Source organism: Berghia stephanieae, chromosome 1 (genome assembly GCF_034508935.2).
Source record: "Berghia stephanieae isolate SIO BIC M18660-M18661 chromosome 1, UCSD_Bste_1.3, whole genome shotgun sequence".
Lineage (NCBI taxonomy): Eukaryota > Metazoa > Mollusca > Gastropoda > Nudibranchia > Aeolidiidae > Berghia > Berghia stephanieae.
In genome coordinates, this window is record NC_088360.1 from 68,924,317 (window position 1) to 68,944,316 (window position 20,000).

General features: G+C 36.9%; 2 protein-coding genes and 1 long non-coding RNA gene across 4 annotated transcripts in view; 2 read left to right on the plus strand and 1 right to left on the minus strand.

The window, feature by feature from the left end:
- The window catches only part of LOC144980349 (organic cation/carnitine transporter 2-like), a 34,644-nt gene extending 24,654 nt beyond the window's left edge, over window positions 1–9,990 (minus strand). The window contains exon 1 of one of the 2 annotated variants that reach the window (XM_078928039.1): window positions 9,667–9,990. Coding sequence is in view for 1 of the 2 variants with exons in the window: in XM_078928021.1 (XP_078784147.1) it covers window positions 8,599–8,632 (34 nt within the window). In the remaining variant the exon portion in view is untranslated. Of the gene's footprint in view, window positions 1–8,598; window positions 8,648–9,666 lie in introns of those variants that run through there. The other variant, XM_078928021.1, reaches the window with a different exon arrangement.
- LOC144980374 (uncharacterized) overlaps window positions 1–20,000 on the plus strand; it is a 39,800-nt gene that overhangs the window by 526 nt on the left and 19,274 nt on the right. The gene's annotated exons all lie outside the window — the stretch shown is intronic.
- LOC144980367 (uncharacterized) lies at window positions 3,861–6,807 on the plus strand. The gene is made up of 3 exons (XM_078928071.1): window positions 3,861–4,333; window positions 4,671–5,033; window positions 5,442–6,807. The coding sequence occupies exons 1-3, from the start codon at window positions 3,863–3,865 to the stop codon at window positions 5,700–5,702; spliced, it is 1,095 nt and encodes a 364-aa protein (XP_078784197.1). The 5' UTR covers window positions 3,861–3,862; the 3' UTR covers window positions 5,703–6,807.

The window sequence follows — 20,000 nt, forward strand, 5'->3', positions numbered from 1 at the left end:
GTGGACGCATTGCGAACTCACTCCGGCGCTTAAGTAACATCGGGGCAACGGTCACTTTGTTGTTACATACTACAACTACTACTACTACTACTACTACTACTACTACTACTACTACTACTACTACTACTACTACTACTACTGCTGCTGCTGCTGCTGCTGCAAATAATAATAATAATAATGATAATAATAATAACATTGATATAAATAATTATAACGCGTTAAATAAGACTATAGATGCTGTTTGCAATAGTAATGGACTTTCTCACAGGATACAATCAGCATGAGGCAACATGGAACATGATGTATTCGGATGACGTAGTACTTTTGAATGATACAAAAGCTGAGGCGGAAAAGGAGCTGGAGGACTGGAAACATTTCTGGAAAGGAGGTGATTAGGGTAAGCAGATCGAAGACAGAGCATTTATTTGTACATCAGACACCAGAGAGCAGAACCACCAACAAAGACAGGAGAAGAGGATGGGCCAGAGACAAACCAATTCAAATACTTAGGAACAACTGTACAAGGAGATCGGGGCAATGAGATGGAGGTTAAGAAGAGGATCCAGGCAGGCTGGAATAATTGGAGGAAGGTAACGAGTTATGTGTGACAAACGAATTTCCTCAAAGCTGAAGGGGAAAATATATACAACTGTTGTAAGACCAGCAATGTTGTATGGATTAGAGACAGCAGCTACAACAAAGAAACAAGATAGAGAAGTTGAGGTGGCGGAAATGAGGATGCTGAGATGGTCACTTGGCTGGACAAGAAAAGATAAAGTGAGAAATGAACGAATTCGAAAGTTGACTGAAGTGAAGAATATATCAATAAAGATGATAGAAGATACTTATATATTGAAATGGTTCGGACATGTTAAGAGACGAGAGAGAGAGAGAGAGAGAGAGAGAGAGAGAGAGAGAGAGAGAGAGAGAGAGAGAGAGAGAGAGAGAGAGAGTGCGTGGGAAGAAAGTATTAGATTTACATTTAGCGTGAAAGAGAAAAAAGGGGCGCCCAAAGACTAGATGGTTGGATAGGATAAAGGACGATATGAAGGATATGGGCCAGGAGGAAGATGATGCTATGAACCGAGATGCATGGAGATGTGACATTCATTATGGCAACCATGCAAAATGCGGTATAAGCTGAAAGAAAAAAATAAAAGATTATATATTGTTGTACGAATGGTGTCTTGAATTTGGATTCTGATTTAAATTTGTTTGTATAGTCTCCTAGATGGTATGAGGTGATATTTATTTTTTTAGTGGGTGTTTCTTGTTCGCTCTTATCTGTAATGTCTTGTCCACAACACTTTGCTCACATAGTTTTGTGAACACTGTCTTAAATATTGTAAACTGACCTTCTTGCTGTTTCCATTATTATTCGCATGTTGATCTTTTCTTTTGTTGTAAGAGACACCCATAACCAACAGTAAGACCAAATGTCATAATAGTTTCGACCAAATTGTTGTGGACCAGTTTCATTGTTTACCTGCTCATTTGTTGTCTTGATGAGTCTCAAATTCTAACTTGTCATCGATTGTTATTCCCAAATACTTAAATTCTGTCACCACTTCCACTTTTTCATTATTTATTCCAATTGGTCGATGAACTAATTTTGATTTCCTAAAGCCAAAAATTATATCTTCGGTTTTCTTTACGTTCAGAGTTAGAAATTGTTTTTCACACCGAACCGTAAATTTCCGAATTTCTTGAAAATAAAGTTCCATTTTTAGGTGAATAAGAAGGATCGTGTCGTTATTATTTTTAGAACACAGAGAAAGATAGCGAATAATAGGAGCGGGAGACACAATGGCAACGAAGAAGGAATATGTGCGAGACGCTCGCCCGAGAATACTTCGGACATGTGACATGGCTACATGCATGTGACTATAGTCAGATTTTTTATAAATGGCGCGTGTTTTTCTGGGTTTTTTTTCAGCTGTCCCTCTATCAAAAGTTGTAAAAATTTGTGTCAACCCCTGAATCAATTTGTCTTAAGGGGGATGATCAGTCAAATTTTTGGGATTTAGGGTGAAAAAATCGTTTACATTTTTTTTTCGTCATTGTATAGAAAAAATATCGAAAAATCGATTTTTTGACATCTAAATTGTCAAAAATCATTATAAAAGTGATTAAAATGCAGTTACAGTAGGCCTGGTACATTCGTGTTTCAAGAAAAAAAAATCGTTTGCCTAAAAACGGTAATTTTCACACCTTAGTTACGCTACTTTCTATTTATACAAGCATATCGTGTTTGGTATCAATAGAAAGATCGTTTCTCGCTTGTTATTATTAGTCCACAACCGGTAGTGGCTAAAAATAACAATTACCGATCTGTGGACCATAATAAGTTGGCCTCAAACACAAGATTTCCCAATTACTGTTCGCTGATTGGTTGAAAATTAAATACCGCTCTCCCATTGGCCGAAGAGACAGGGGATTCCCCTCGTGTCATGATCGGAAATGGGTCATTCTGTCACTTGCTGTAAACAAAGCCATCTTCACCACACGCATCTTTTCAATCGAGACGCTTTCTGAAGAAAGTTTTTGTTTATTATCATCGTTTCTCTTGTTTTGTGAAGTTATTACTTCATCTCACATCTGGATATTGTCTTTTGGGTGAGTATATGTTCTAATTTTGCAATATTTATCTAGAGACGAGCCCGCATCTGAATACCATTGAAGTTGAATACGTTAGTAGAGTAGATTTCGATAGATTTCGTTCTTTGTTGTCCTCTCAGTTGACAGCGATTTTACCTACAAAAATTAGTTTTGTCATTCAGGAAAGTACAGATTTATTTCAATAGTATTATTTCACTATTTTGCTGCAGTTCTTAAAGATCGTTCTTGTAGATCTCAGCTAAAGACTCACAAAATTATGACCAGCTAGTACTAGTCATAGATTTCGATAGATTTCGTTCTTTGTTGTCCTCTCAGTTGACAGCGATTTTACCTACAAAAATCAGTTTTGTCATTCAGGAAAGTACAGATTTATTTCAATAGTATTATTTCACTATTTTGCTGCAGTTCTTATAGATCGTTCTTGTAGATCTCAGCTAAAGACTCACAAAATTATGACCAGCTAGTACTAGTCTATCTACTTCTACTCTCTAGATAGATAGTGTGTTAGTAGTAGTAGATAGTTAGTGTTTTTGTGAGAGAAGCCTGAATAAGTTCTGATTTGTTTATCGTTTTTTAGTATTAGGAATAGTCCACAATTTGGACTTGTGCCTTGTATAAAATGTGAATTATTCATGTATTCCTCTATAGAAGTCTCTCAAATTGGCAGGTTGTTGATTTCATTACTCATTACAAATTAACTTCAATTTCAATTTTTACTACTTCAGTGTACATAGTCAACAGCATACCATGAATGATTTATTATGATGTTACTTTCAAAACAATGCTTTAGCTCATTCATAATTTTTTTTTGTGATTTTCTTTCTCTTATCAGTATTCATCATGAAAGCCAGAGTGATCCAGCGACGCAAGCGAAGAGTGACTTCGCAGCGGAATCACTTGAAAATGTTGGCGGTTTCAAGGGATACATTGTCCTTAGCTGTAGCAGCATCAGTATCTCCAGCACCTCGTTCACCAACAGTTCCCCCTTCGTCATCTCCAGCACCCTCTTCTTCTGCATCCATTTCCACGACACCATTGCCCTGCTTCGGATATTCTGACTCCTCGTCCATCTGCTTCGAAGCGGAAATTAGGCTTCTTCTCGTCTTCGTCTCAGATTGTCAACGGTGATTACAAATCATCAACTGTAATCGTCGACTTGTCTGCAATCAGCTCTTTGTTGGACGGAATCTGCTGTCGAGATTGTGGAACTGCCAGTCTTTCCATTCGGAATGGTCCCCAGTCTATGGCTTTTGTCGGGTCCTTGGAGTTGTGGTGCAGCCATTGCAGTGCCATCATCAACAAGGCTGACTCATCTCATCGTCTTCCAGATTCAAAATCCTTTGAGATGTCCCGCAGGATAGTGGCTTCAGCTTTATCTATTGGTGTTGGCCACGCTTCTCTCCAGAAATTTTCGGAGGGAATGGGAATGACTGGAATAACTCTGAATGCCTTCAACGGCCATGTCTCTTCGATTTATGACAAGGCCACGGAATATTCACCCAGCATTTTGATGCAGTCACGGGAGAAAGTCTCAGAGTACTTCAAGACTCATCACCCGGATGCTTTCTCGCAAGAGGGAATACTGGACGTCGCTGTCAGCTATGATGGTACTTGGGCAAAGAGGGGCCACACTTCAAAGCTTGGCTGTGCAGCGATCATTGAAGTCATGACTGGTCTGGTCATTGACTTTCATGTCATGTCGCTTCATTGCAAGGTGAGAATATTTTTTAATGGTTGATAATTTCCTTTCTTTTGTACTTTTATTGCAGGTATCTAAATAATTTAATTTTGAAGTAATCAGAACATTTAGATTGAACAGGAAAAAATATCATAGTTTTGATGCTCTGCCTTTTTTTCTACTTTTACATGTTGAAAAGAGTTTTACAATTTATAAAACAAAAACAGATTCCACCAAAATACATTTATTTTGTCAAGTCCATTTGAATTTTTCTGTTTTAGTTAGCATATATCTCTAGTATTACTTATCTTGTACAGGATTACAACCCTTTGTTTACTTGTGTTTTTTTTTTCTCTTTCTTTCTATTTCTTAGTTTTGCTCACTCCATGCGCAAGACACTAAGGCCATAGAGGACCATAGGATATCTGGCACATGCACCATAAACTATGAAGGTTCATCTGGTGGTATGGAGGTGGAGGGTGCTTTAGTGATGTGGAGGCGCTCACAGGACCATCATATGCGCTATACACGGTTTGTTGGGGATGGTGACTCCAAAACTTTCTGCGCCCTGATGAAGGAATGTCCATATGGTCCTGACAATCCTGTTGAGAAAGAGGAGTGTGTGAACCGTGTGGCGAAGCGCCTCAACTCTGCTCTGCGGAACGTTATCACCAAGTGTAAAGGACTGTCGGTGCCAGTGACTCTTGGCGGTCGTGTCAAGGGAAGCCTGACACAGGTTTGGTTTTATTTTTATTTTTTTCCTGTCTATGGTCTTTTTTCTCAGATTATATTTTTGTCTTAAGTTATTTTTGATTCAAGTGTGGATACTTATTCTAGCATTTTGTGTAGCAATAAGGATGAATTATTTCAATTGTCAAAACATCATCTGCTTTATTTTTGATACTGGATATTGTTGTTTACAGGGCAAGTAGACTTTTCCGATAATTATACTCAAGGTATGAATTTTTTCAAGTCTGAAACTCGATACATGTTTGTAATTATGGTTTTAACTTTTTTCTTATCCTCCTCAGTCTCAGTAGTTTTCAGGGTTTGTATCATTATGATTGTATATATTTCATGAGCTGTAAACTTTTTCTTGCATTTCAATTTTTACATTTTAAAAATTGTTCCTGTTCTATTCCAGACCAAGATTGGACTCCTTCAGCGGTACTACACTCGAGCAGTCAGGGGACATAATGGAAGTGTGAAGGAGATGTCTGATGCCATCTGGGCATCGTATTACCACTCCATCTCAACACCTGATAGCCCGCAGCATCACCTCTGTGCTGATACCTGGTGTTCATACCGTAAGGCCATCAGCACTGGAGATAAGCCACCGACTACCTCTGACCAGTCAACCTATCTGAACGAGACGGTGGCAAAACTCGATTTTGGACCGTATTGATGCCATATTAAAAAAGTTTTCTTCTCTAAGACCTATAAAAAACTACTTTAAAACAGCTGACATAAAATTATAGATTTTACACTGTAAAAAATAAAAACAAGTTACGCACCACAAAGTATGAATGAATTCATCGTATTTCCAAAAATCTTGTGCTGACGTAGTGATTATGATGATTATGAGTTCACGTCATACTTCTTTCCAAATAATAATAATTGGCTATGAGTATTATAAACATACCACTTATGTAGTTTGTATTAAATTTTGAATTTATTATTTATGGCATATTATTTACATCATGCCACAATTACCAAAGACTGGTATGTAATCTCTCGCTTTAAATCATTTGAAATAGTGATTGTATACTCAATATTGTCAAATTAACAAACACTATTTATATAACTTTGACAAATTTTTGTCTATGCATGAACGTTTCACAGGGCCTTTAAAGGTTTTTAAAACATATTAGGCTCTTAAATAACACGATACGGTACAGAATCTCTATCAGTTCCACTATCGTAAAGCTGCGAAAAGAAGTCTTCTTGTATCTATCGATAAGTCATTAAAGAGGACGGCAATGGTTTTGGAATTTCACAATCAACCATCAGAAGATCGTTATCGAAATACGACTGAGAGATCACCAGTGTAGAACGACGTGGCAGGAAAAGTTTCATAGATATCATCCAAAGATGTATGGGTGAGCGTAAATATACATCCGAACTAATATTGGACGTCTGATTATTCAAGCAGAAAAAGGCCCATGGGTTCCTGACAGAGAATCATTGTTATTCTTAAAGGTGGTGATGATAATGGATATTTAAAAGGATACCATGCCATTTTTTCTTCTCTGCATCATCTGGAATATTATTCTGGGATCAATGCAAAGGTGTTTTAAGACTGACTATATATCGTTTGCTGCCCTCCATTGAAGCACCCAGTTGTATTGTATTGCTCAACGCTACCATTCGTTGGCCCATGGTCACTTTAAGGCCTCAACTTTGGCAATTATAAAAGCTGACATGATTTCATTGTTTCAATCAGACAGTACTACATATTCTGACCATTTATCAAAATGCTAACTATACTCCTTAGTAAAAAAAAAAAGAAATGAACCAGAAACAGCTTTCAAAGCAGACTTTCTAATCAGGGAGTTTTGACACGAGGTTGCGCGACTTCCCCAAATCACTGTGAGCTAAGTAGAGGGAAAGATTGAGAGGAGGAACACCAAATTTACTCTCACCGACGAGGCAATAAATGATAATGAGTAGACTGAGAAAAGGCATGCCGCAACCTTCGCAAACTAGAGGAAAATTACATTTCATTGGATAGAGTGATGCTCGAATCTTTCTGTAATTGTTTCATTTCTCCTTTTCATCATCCCAGTCATCAGACTGTGCTGATTGGTGTGTCCAGTGTTTCTTGGTTGTTGTTGTAGTTGTTGTTCTTGTTGTTGTTATTGTTGAACACATATTTGTGGAGACACTGTCTCATAATTGATGGATTGTTTACTTTTGACCAGTCTACATAAATTTATGTAATCCTCTTTGGCATACAAAGCTATTTCTCAAACTTTTGCAATCGAAATTATATTGGAAGCGCGTTATCTTCACTTCCGTTTGTATTCACCAGTAATATGTATTGATAGTTATAAAATGTAGATGTCTGATGGTTAATAATTGCCGTCCGTTGCTCCATATTCAAATACTGCACGTATATCGTTTAAGCTTCAATTAACCGAACACTCCAGTTTAACGAATTCCTTCAAAATGGATTTGCGGAAAATTCATAATTTTGATAATGTAAATCTTCTATGAATTCCGATCCTCACCTGTTATCGATTTTAATATAGCTGTAATAAACGAAATCCTTTCCTATTGTTTTAAAATTCATGAAAAAATATTTTTTATTAAGACAAATCGATTCAGAGGTTCATACAAATTTTTGCAGCTATGCATTGGGGGGGGGGGGGCAGCTGAGAAATTGAAGAAAAACACGCGCCACGAAGAGGAATTTCTCGTGGGTTGATCAACTGTAATTACTGTGTCATACCGGAAGTGGCTCTTTTCGTTTGATGAATAGGAAGATCGTGCTATCAATGCACTCTTCTTGTCTGATGATTAGTTAAGCGAGGCGCTATCTTTCGCTATTTCCTAATTAATCGACTTTTTCAACAGATATTTCTCACGGAGTTATTGATTTATATTTACAAAACCGTCATGCTTCATACATGTTGCGTTTATAAATCCAGCAATCGAGCTGCGAATGATAGCAGTCTCCCTTTCCATATATATGATCAAACGAGGGAAGTGATAATCATTAATTCCTGTTAAAATATATGTATCGCTGCTATATCATATCGTCTTGATATCAAACATTTCTGATATTGCCCAACACTAGTGAAAAAACAAGACGGAAGTAACTTTTGAACTGTTGCCTGTTAACAGCTTGTTTTTATTTCCTGAAAAATAAATACTTTATGTTATTTTGACAAAAGAAAAATAATTTTTTCGTGACAATTATTATTTGGAAAAATAACACAAATCATACATACAACTTTGAAATGAAACTTTTAAAATTGACTTGCTTAAAAGTCTGTAGTAAAAGGGAGCGCGTGCATCGTTCCATAAGAATTGTTGAATCTAGTTTTAAACTAATTTAGCGTTTATAAGGAAAATTAGTGCGAATTTTATCAGCCTAAAGTTAACCATTATCATTTATAGAAAGATTTATATCATAGCAACTCTTATGAATGCAAAAATCGCAAAGACTTCCGAGAGTATTTTAACTAATAGGTATCTAACACTCGAGTTTTAGACCCAGTACACCATTAAAATGGAAATGGCTCTGCGCATGGCGGAAGTCATCGTATTTTAACAAACCAAAAGAAGACCACGCTTACTTTGTTTAAAGTCCTTTCTTTGACATCCATGCATGGCAGTGAGAAGGGACGTTCGTTTCTACTCTTGAAGATGTTAATGAGCTGGGTTTTTTTATTCACTCAGTTTTTGGCAAAGGCAATAGTTGAACGATGAGTTATGTGAAATATAAAGGAAACATTCTTTATTCTTGTTTATTATTTTCTACCTGAGAGAGAGAGAGAGAGAGAGAGTTAAGTTTGTGTGTGTGTACAATATATATAAATATATATATTAGTATTAGCCACTCCCACGCCTCGTTCTGAAAAAAGTCCGCGAAATTAAAGGGGAGGCAAGAGAAAATCAGCTGATCGTTAAAATAGTAACAGAAAAGTGGAGGTGCTCGGCAATGAATGCAAGAAAGACATTTAAAACGCCGTAAAAATGTTTAAAAATCACTTAATGTTATACGAGTAATTACCATCCATAACAACCTGTCAAATTCACATATGTAAGATGCCAAGCCAAAATTAATAATAAAATAATAAAGAACACGATTGACCATTGACTACACATGCATACGAGTACCAGAAATATTTTGTAAACAATGTAACACAATATAATGTGTAAGTTTCAAAGCAAATGCAACCACAAATAACATCAAAGAACAATGTGGGACTACTGTTTTAATTTCATAAAACCAAACGCATATTTTCTGCCCCCGATATTGAACGTGTAGTTAGTATGTATCGTACAAACAACATTCGTTTAGACAGGTAGTCGGGATTCTAGCGCCAGTTTTATTTGGGCAACCGTGATTGGGATTTCACTCAATGCACTTATTATTATTATTATTATTATTATTATTATTATTATTATTATTATTATTATTATTATTATTATTATTATTATTATTATAATATAATAATATTAATAATATAATAATAATAATAATAATAATAAATAATAAGCAGTTGAAAGCAGTCTTTGGTGTATAAGTGCATATGTACATTATTTCTTATAATAAATGCTTCAAAACAAAACAAAACAAAACTAAAAAAATAAAAATAAAGAATAAATGAATAAAAATATCTATTTGGGCATTTACTTACATTAATAGTCTTGAAAATCACAATCACAATCCATGAAAATTAAATATCCCATAATCCGAAGAAGACATGAATTTAATCCAAAATCCAACACAGGAATGTATTTTAATAGGAGACAGATATCCTATTAAAACTATAGCATTACTTGCAAACAACAATACCCCACTCTGCGTTTAACGGGCTTGTGGCCGTCACATTGTAAATTGTGACCGCATTAGGGTAATCGGTGTCCTAAAGACTGACATACTGACATACAATCAATGAGAACTATAAAGAATCCATTCTAGAATTCAACTACAAACTGAAAAGCATGATAAATATCACTCTATCAAATAATTTTCTTTGCACAGGTTCACTCACACTCTCCTTATTGCAAAACATTGATAAGAGAGAAAAAGTTTGTATTTCAATTATAAACTTAATCACATAATCTAAATGATGGAGAATAAAAACAGCTAATTATAAAAAATTTCACAGATCAAGTTATCTATTTGAACTCCGCATATTTAGCTTAATTACTCAATGACCATAAATTTTTTAAAACTGCATTGTTTCATTTAAACAAGACCATGACGCTTATGCCTGGACCGGGTATTCACAACTTCTGCATTTGCATTCCACTTTCGAATCGAATTAATCTCTATCTTATCCGTTTTATTTGCAAAGTTTCTGCACTTTATAAATAAGACCATAACGCTTATGTCTGGACCGGGTATTCACAACTTCTGCATTTGCATTCCACTTTCGAATCGAATTAATCTCTATCTTATCCGTTTATTTGCAAAGTTTCTGCACTTTATAAATAAGACCATAACGCTTATGTCTGGACTGGGTATTCGCAAATTTTCCTATTGTGTTCCACTTTTCGAATCGAAATAACATCTAGTCTATCCGTTTATTTGCAAAGTTTCTGCACTTTATAAATAAGACCATAACGCTTATGTCTGGACCGGGCATTCGCAAATTCTGCTTATGTGTTCCACTTTTCGAATCGAATTAATCTCTATTTTATCCGTTTATTTGCAAAGTTTCTGCACTTTATAAATAAGACCATAACGCTTATGTCTGGACTGGGTATTCGCCAATTTTCCTATTGTGTTCCACTTTTCGAATCGAAATAACATCTAGTCTATCCGTTTATTTGCAAAGTTTCTGCATTTTATAAATAAGACCACGACACTTATGTGTTAGATTGTTCGCAAATTCTGCCTTTGTGTTCCACTGTTCGATTAGAATTAATCTCTATTTTATCCGTTTATTTGAAAAGATTCTGCACTTTATAAATAAGACCATAACGCTTATGTCTGGACTGGGTATTCGCCAATTTTCCTATTGTGTTCCACTTTTCGAATCGAAACAACATCTAGTCTATCCGTTTATTTGCAAAGTTTCTGCACTTTATAAATAAGACCATAACGCTTATGTCTGGACCGGGCATTCGCAAATTCTGCTTATGTTGTTCCACTTTTCGAATCGAATTAATCTCTATTTTATCCGTTTATTTGCAAAGTTTCTGCATTTTATAAATAAGACCACGACACTTATGTGTTAGATTGTTCGCAAATTCTGCCTTTGTGTTCCACTGTTCGATTAGAATTAATCTCTATTTTATCCGTTTATTTGAAAGATTCTGCACTTTATAAATAAGACCATAACGCTTATGTCTGGACTGGGTATTCGCAAATTTTCCTATTGTGTTCCACTTTTCGAATCGAAATAACATCTAGTCTATCCGTTTATTTGCAAAGTTTCTGCATTTTATAAATAAGACCACGACACTTATGTGTTAGATTGTTCGCAAATTCTGCCTTTGTGTTCCACTGTTCGATTAGAATTAATCTCAATTTTATCCGTTTATTTGAAAAGATTCTGCATTTTATAAATAATAATAATTGTTCAAAATTTTACCTCACACCCGATATTACAAGTACAAGTGAGCCAGGTGATGAAGATTGTCAAACAGTGTGACAGATGAAATAGGAAGAGAGAGAGAGAGAGAGAGAGAGAGAGAGAGAGAGAGAGAGAGAGAGAGAGAGAAAAGAGAGAGAGAGATTCGTTTTTTGTTCAAAATTTCTCTCTCTCTCTCTCTCATATTGCACAAGGTTGTACTATTTTACTATTTATCAAGAACAGCCAAGGTGGCAACCCAGTCTCTGTATAAACTAAGCAAGATGGCAACAGGGACCTCGCTCCTTATCCAATGCCGAAGCTTTAATTTGAGTCAAACGGTTTGGTTAAAAAAAAAACACCCAAAATAAGTTGTGTGTGATGGAAGTTGAAGTCGGCTTATTATAAAATCGTTTATGGTCTGTTTGGATTACCCTTTTTAAATAGAAAAGGTGAATATAACATAAACTTGAAGAATAGGCAAGCTAAATGAAAATTAAATTGACTGATTAAATGAGTACGCGAGGCTGAGTTGCGAACGACTACTGGGTTCCGACATTCCGATCCCAGTGTCATTCATGTTCACCGTACCGTGTTACTGTCTACACACTACACTGCATTGTTAGTGACTGGTCATGTCTTTTTTGTTTGTATGTTTTACGCAAGCTTAATAAAAATTAAATTGACTGATTAAATGAATACGTGAGGCAGAGTTGCGAACGACTCATGGGTAGTACTGGGCGGGTACCCGCGGGTACTCGCGGGTAATAAAGTTAAACCGGGTACTCGAGTAAAAGGGGCGGGTAGCGGGTACCCGCTTCAACAAATGGAAACCGAACTGAGTGATAATTGGATGTAATACAATTTTGATCTTACATATTTACATTCACATGGCCTTTTTTCAAAAGATTTCCCTCTTTTATTTTTCAATTACATTGATTTTTTTGTTTTATTTGTTAACACACATTTGATTCAATTTTGGAATCAACAGATTAAGACTATATTAGTTCTTATCTTTTAAAAGGAATCTCAGGTATTTTTAAAATTTATTTATTTATTTATTTTGGTTTCATTGTAATTAATTATCCTTGTTTCTTACTTTCGTTTCATTTGTTGTAATAAATAATAAATAATAAATGAATAAAAAAAAATTAAAGAATAAAAACATTAAAAAGTTTTAAGAATAAAAAAGCCCCCCCCCCCCCCCCCCCCCCCTTTCACAAAAACATTTTTTTTGGTCAAAAAGTCACTCCTGCCGCGGGTACCCGGGTAATCCTACCACTACCCGGGTAATACCCGGGTAATGATTTGGGCGGGTAATCCCAGCACTGCTCATGGGTTCCGACATTCCGACCCCAATGTCAGCGGTGTGTCTTTTTTAGGAAACCCGCCGAAACCCGACGAAACCCGACGAATCCCGACAAAGTTATGGGAAGTAGGTGGCAGTGGGGAGTGAACCTAGAACTCAGGGAAGTGTACACCATTGGGGAGTGAACCTGGGACTGGGTTTCGGCGGGTTTCGTAAAAAAGAACCAGTGCTTTTTTACGAAACCCGCCGAAACCCGCCGAAACCCGGCAAAACCCGACAATATCCAGCAAAGTTATGGGAAGTAGACAACTGTGGGGAGTGAACCCGAGACTCAGGGAAGTGTATACCAGTCGGGAGTGAACCTGAGACTAAGGTTATCGGCCGGTTTCGGCGGTTTTCGTAAAAAAGAATTAGTGCTTTATTACGAAACCCGCCGAAACCCGACAATATCCGGCAAAGTTATGGAGTTTGGCAACAGTGGGGGGTGATCCTGGGAGTCAGGGAATTGCACACCAGTGGGGAGTTAACCTGGGACTGTGTAAAAAGGATATCAGTGGGAAATAAACCTGGGACTAAAGGGAGATGGATACCATTGAAAGTTGAAGCCAGATATGGGAGTTGAGTACCAGAGGAGAATGAACCTGACACTATAGAAGGTGGGCGCCAGTGGGGAGTGAACCTGGGACTCAGGGAATTTCTCACCAGTGGGGAGTTAACCTGGGACTGTGTAAAAAGGATATCAGTGGGAAATAAACCTGGGACTAAAGGGAGAAGGATACCATTGAAAGTTGAAGCCGGATATGGGAGTTGAGTACCAGAGGAGAATGAACCTGACACTATAGGAGATGGGCGCCAGTGTGGAGTGAACCTGGGACTCAGGGAAGTGCACACCAATTTGGAGTTAACCTGGGACTGTGGGAGATGGATAACTGTGGGTATCCGAGCCGAACTATAGGAGTTGGGTACCAGAGGAGAATGAACCTGACACTATAAAAGGTGGGCGCCAGTGGGGAGTGAACCTGGGAGTCAGGGAATTGCACACCAGTGGGGAGTTAACCTGTGAATATCTAAAAAAGAATATCAGTGGGAAATAAATCCGGCTTCAACTCCCAATGGTATCCATCTCCCTTTAGTCCCAGATTTATTTCCTACTGATATCCTTTATACATATTCCCAGGTTAACTCCCCACTGGTTTGCAATTCCCTGAGTCCCAGGATCACTCCCCACTGGCGCCCACCCCCTTTTGTGTCAGGTTCATTCTCCTCTGGTACCAAGCTTTCATATCCGGCTTCAACTTTCAATGGTATCCATCTCCCTTTAGTCCGAGGTTTATTTCCCACTGATATCCTGTTTACATAGTCCCAGGTTCACTCCCCACTGGCGCCCACCTCCTATAGTGTCAGGTTCATTCTCCTCTGGTACCAAACTCTCATATCCGGCTTCAACTTTCAATGGTATTCATCTCCCTTTAGTCCCAGATTTATTTCCTACTGATATCCTTTTTACATAGTCCCAGGTTAAATCCCCACTGGTGTGCAATTCCCTGAATCCCAGGTTCACTCCCCACTGGCGCCCACCTTCTATAGTGTCAGGTTCATTCTCCTCTGGTACTCAATTCCCATATCCGGCTTCAACTTTCAATGGTATCCATGTCCCTTTAGTCCCAGGTTTATTTCCCACTGATATCCTTTTTACACAGTCCCAGGTTAACTCCCCACTGGTGTGCAATTCCCTGACTCCCAGGATCACCCCCCACTGTTGCCAAACTCCCATAACTTTGCCGGATATTGTCGGGTTTCGGCGGGTTTCGTAATAAAGCACTAATTCTTTTTTACGAAACCCGCCGAAACCGGCCGATAAACTTAGTCTCAGGTTCACTCCCGACTGGTGTACACTTCCCTGAGTCTCGGGTTCACTCCCCACAGTTGTCTACTTCCCATAACTTTGCTGTATATTGTCGGGTTTCGCAGGGTTTCGGCGGGTTTCGTAAAAAAGCACTGGTTCTTTTTTACGAAACCCGCCGAAACCCAGTCCCAGGTTCACTCCCCAATGGTGTACACTTCCCTGAGTTCTAGGTTCACTCCCCACAGCCACCTACTTCCCATAACTTTGTCGGGATTCGTCGGGTTTCATCGGGTTTCGGCGGGTTTCGGCGGGTTTCGCAGGGTTTCGGCGGGTTTCGGCGGGTTTCGTAAAAAAGACACACCCCAATGTCAGTGTCAGTCATGTTCACCGTACTGTGTTACTGTCTACACACTACACGGCATTGTTAGTGACTGGTCATGCCTTTTTTGTTTGTATGTTTCTTTTAATATGGGTCAATTTACAAAGAATAATAATAGAAATGTTCAAAACAAAAACTAGATTCACTATTACGTGCCTGTAATGAAGTGCTTTCCACAAACCGTGAGCGAGAATGATGGTGGAGGTAATGGCAACCATGTGGGTTTGTTATTACTTCCTGCCTCCGTCAACCCACGCATCCAGTTGCGTAACCCACGCTGAATCTGACCAATATAATGTAAATTTTCACTCACATTTTTTTGGCCGAGACGACTCGTTTCTGTGTTTTTTACACTTCTTCAGTCGGCGTAATCCATTGTAATGTCCGTAGAAAACTCCAAACTAAAGTTGTTTCGTTGTGTAGTGGTGATTAGTTTTGATGTGTATTGTGATGTGCTCTCATGTTTATATTATGATTGTGTGTGTGTGTGTGTATGTGTGTGTGTGCGTGTAGGTGTGTTGTGTGTTGTGTGTACATGTGTGTGTGATATTGTAGTGGAATGTGGTTGCGGCGGGGGGGGGGGGGGGGGGGGGGGGGGGGGGGGGGGGGGGGGGGGGGGGGGGGGGGGGGAGGGTATAATGGGGTCGGGAGGGGGGAGGAAAAAGGGGGGGGGGGGAAGGAAAGGGGAAAGGAAAGCACACACCTACACCACACACACACATACACACACACACACTCATAATATAAACATGAGAGCACATCACAATACACATCAAAACTAATCACCACTACACAACGAAACAATTTTAGTTTGGAGTTTTCTACGGACATTACAATGGATTACGCCGACTGAAGAAGTGTAAAAAACACAGAAACGAGTCGTCTCGGCCAAAAAAATGTGAGTGAAAATTTACAAAAGGCCAAATAAACCCTCCCCCCCCCCCCCCCTCCCTCCTTTCCCTTTCCCTCCTTCTTCCCCTCCCTCCCCCCTCCTTTCCCCTCCCCCCCCCTTTTCCCCCCTCCCGACCCCATTATACCCCTCCTCCCCCTCTTCCCTCCCCCCCCCCCCGCCACAACCACATTCCACAACAAAATCACACACACATGTACACACAACACACAACACACCTACACGCACACACACACATACACACACACACACACACACACTCATAATATAAACATGAGAGCACATCACAATACACATCAAAACTAATCACCACTTCACAACAAAACAACTTTAGTTTGGAGTTTTCTACGGACATTACAATGGATTACGCCGACTGAAGAAGTGTAAAAAACACAGAAACCAGTCGTCTCGGCCAAAAAAATGTGAGTGAAAATTTACATTATATATTAGCTCTAACCACCATTATCGAGCACTTTCGTACCTACAAGTACCCACCAACACTCATATATATATATATATATATATATATATATATATATATATATATATATATATATATATATATATGTGTGTGTGTGTGTGTGTGTGTGTGTGTTTGTTTGTGCGTGTGCGTGTATCTTACTAAATTCCGTTCGTTAAATTTGCCCTATTATTTTATTTGAAATCTGTCTTATTTCACTAAAAGTAATTTGAAATATCCATTGATACTGTCATTTCACAAAGTCCCAGGTGACGTCATAAACTTTGAAATTTGATAGATTGATATGGTTCGTATAATTGTCTATTAATGTATATATGAAACGACTTCTCAATAATTTCACTGTCACTGTCACATATATTTTGGCTTAGTTAATAAATATATTTATAATATATCATGCTCGTTATTCTTGACTTCTTGTCTGTGTGTCATATCTGTATCTCACATATCCGTAAGTTCATTTTCAACTTGCTCTCGTGCGTGAAATGGAATATCTAGGATAGTTTTTCACGTTAATACGGGTAGATGTGGTTAATGTTATGTCGTGTTCCACTAATGTTGTCGTGTCCGGATGTCGCTAAACATGTCCTCTGCCTGGTAGTTGGACCTCACCAGTTACGTAATATTGTCATGTTATCATTTGTATCTGTGATCATTAGTTATTTATAAGAACATTAATTTAATTAAATTTCATCTCTCTATATTCTCATCATCCTAAACCAATTCGTCATTTGTTCTTTATTAAAAAAAATAATTAGTCAATTCTGGGGGCCTTATTTGTCACATCTTTATTTTATTAATGTAGTCGAGTTACCTCTTGAGCACTAATTAGACCATGACACTGTGCTAAGTGCCTCGTGAAACAAGATATAAATCTCCTATAGCGATAGTGTACGTCTATTTAGGAGGGTGGCAAGTACGAGTAGACAGATAGGAGTCAGATAGTTTCTCCATAGACTAGTGTATGGTGCCACTTTTATTTTTTCCCCTGTTATAGTCGGTTTCAGCTCATGACACTTGACAGATAGTAATAAAATGTTTTAGGTTTAAAGAAATAGGTAGTAGAGTAGTGGTAGATTATTGGCACGTTATATAGGGATAGGTAGGTTCAGAAGGTAAGTATTAATCCCCGTTAAAGAAAAGTATTTTAATATAAATCAACAGAATTGCCTCATACAGGAGCAAGTTAAAACATAATTAGCCAAAGAATAATTCTTTGGCCGCAAATGATTCAGTAAAATTCTTTATTCTTTCTTTCCTCCTTTTTAAAATTTCCTTTCTGTCAGAGTGGACATATATAGGCGAATTCCAATCTTTTTTTAAATGGGCATTTAGAATGATATTTTAAAGAGAAAGGATTGCGTTTTACCAAAATTAGCAGGCGTTTAGGTGATAGCCACTATATTATTTTCATGAAAATTATCATTATCATCATCATCATCATTATTATTATATTATTTTTATTAATTATTATTATTTATTAATTATTATTATTATTATTATTATTATTATTATTATTATTTATTATTATTATTATTATCTTTATTATTATTGTAATTATTATCGTCATCATATTATTATTATAATTATATAATAATAATAATTATTATATTATTATTATTATTATTATTATTATTATTATTATTATTATTATTATTATTATTATTATTATTATTATTATTATTATTATTATTATTATTATTATTATTATTATTATTATTATTATTATTATTATTATTATATTATTATTATTATTATTATTATATAGTTTAGATCTATAAAAACGTCAAAGGAATGCATATAACATATCTTTTCCTATGAATTGTCAATTGCCATTACTAAAACCAGTTCGTTTTGACCATTTGATCAACAAACCCCTACAATTCGGTGATCACGCATTTTTTTTATTGCTGTCAAAAAAGGATATTGCTGTACAGGTGAGCGGATATCTCAACAATGCTTCATTACAAAACGACTTTGATTATATCTTTCTACTCTGTGAATATTGATGATTATTGCAGTATTTCTCATTTATTTGTATAAACTCAGATAACTATGTAATTTTTGATTATATCGTTTGAAGTAATTAAAATTTCTGACCCATTTTTATGGTTATTTCCTATAAAATCTAATCCCAAGTGATCTACTAAAATTATATCACATAAAAGTATGTAAATCACTCGTTATGACTCTAAAATATCTTATTGCAACGTCTTATAGCATCTTTACTACGCTACTTTGAACTTGAGAAAAAAATCATCAAAATAGGAAAAATTGCTCAGTCTCCCTTTCGGCACAGGCCGTGACTCGCCATCTGTTATGAACTAGCGTCCGGCAAAATTTACCTGTCGAACTAAAGTGAGCAAGTGCTAACGAAAAGCAGCATAGATATCTATGTTATAATTTATGATGAAAAGCAATATCTGCTAAATTGGGAAATATAGGGTGGCACAAAGCAAATTTGCTCAATAGACCGACCACCAGTGGATAGGCCCTTTATAAACTTTACTTGATGACGAAGAAACGGATTTTGAAAAAATTACAGCAAATATAAACAAACATATGCTCATACATATACATACGATCAGATCAGCTCGCACACGTACACGTACACACACACACATACACACATACACACACACACACACACACACACACACACACACACAGACAACAGCGCCCGCGCACGCAAACACTGAACACAATTTTTAAAAGAGAGAATCAAAGGTATTGCATTAAGGATTATCTTTATCTTATATGTAAGTTTACAAAAATCAAAGTTTTATTGAGAAAAGATTAATGTTAGTATCACAATATAATATTAAACATATAGAGAATGGAAAGGATTTTTAACAGAAATATGCGAAGATTTGGTGCTGATCGGTCGCATTCGATCTGTGCTTATTTGCAGGTCTGATAACCCAAATTGTTATAGGCTTGTTGTTGTAATGGAAAATCTCTCAAACCAAAACAAATTATTGTCCATTACAACAATGCTAAATCAAACTCATAATTGTATTCGGTAATCAGACCCTCAAAAAATGCCCGTCGAGCATATACTAAAATGAGTGCCCAATTGGTGAGAGACATAACCACAGTGTACGCCCAAATAATGAGAATTTATCGCAGCGTACGGTCGGAAAGTAACAAAAGTCGAATGATAACAGTCTCCTTTTAATATTATAATTAGATTCTTCTAGTTAACAATTCATACAATGAATATTTACAAACAAAATTAATGTTTAAGTAAACCAACAGTATGTGGCAAAACTCTGTAACATTTAGTACAATAGGATCAATTTGTAACAAACACTAAGTAAAAACAAGCAAACAAAAAAAACAAACAAACAAAACAAAACAAAACAAAAAAACAAAAACAAAAAAAAAAACTCAACAAAATTTTGGACAGGTGGAAAGTCCCCACTGATGAAGCTATCTTGCCGTTAGGCAGGTTCTCGACCGAAGCCGATTCGATGTCACACAGTGTCACCTCTTGCTGGTGAAAAAGCCGGGCAATTTCTTCTCCAG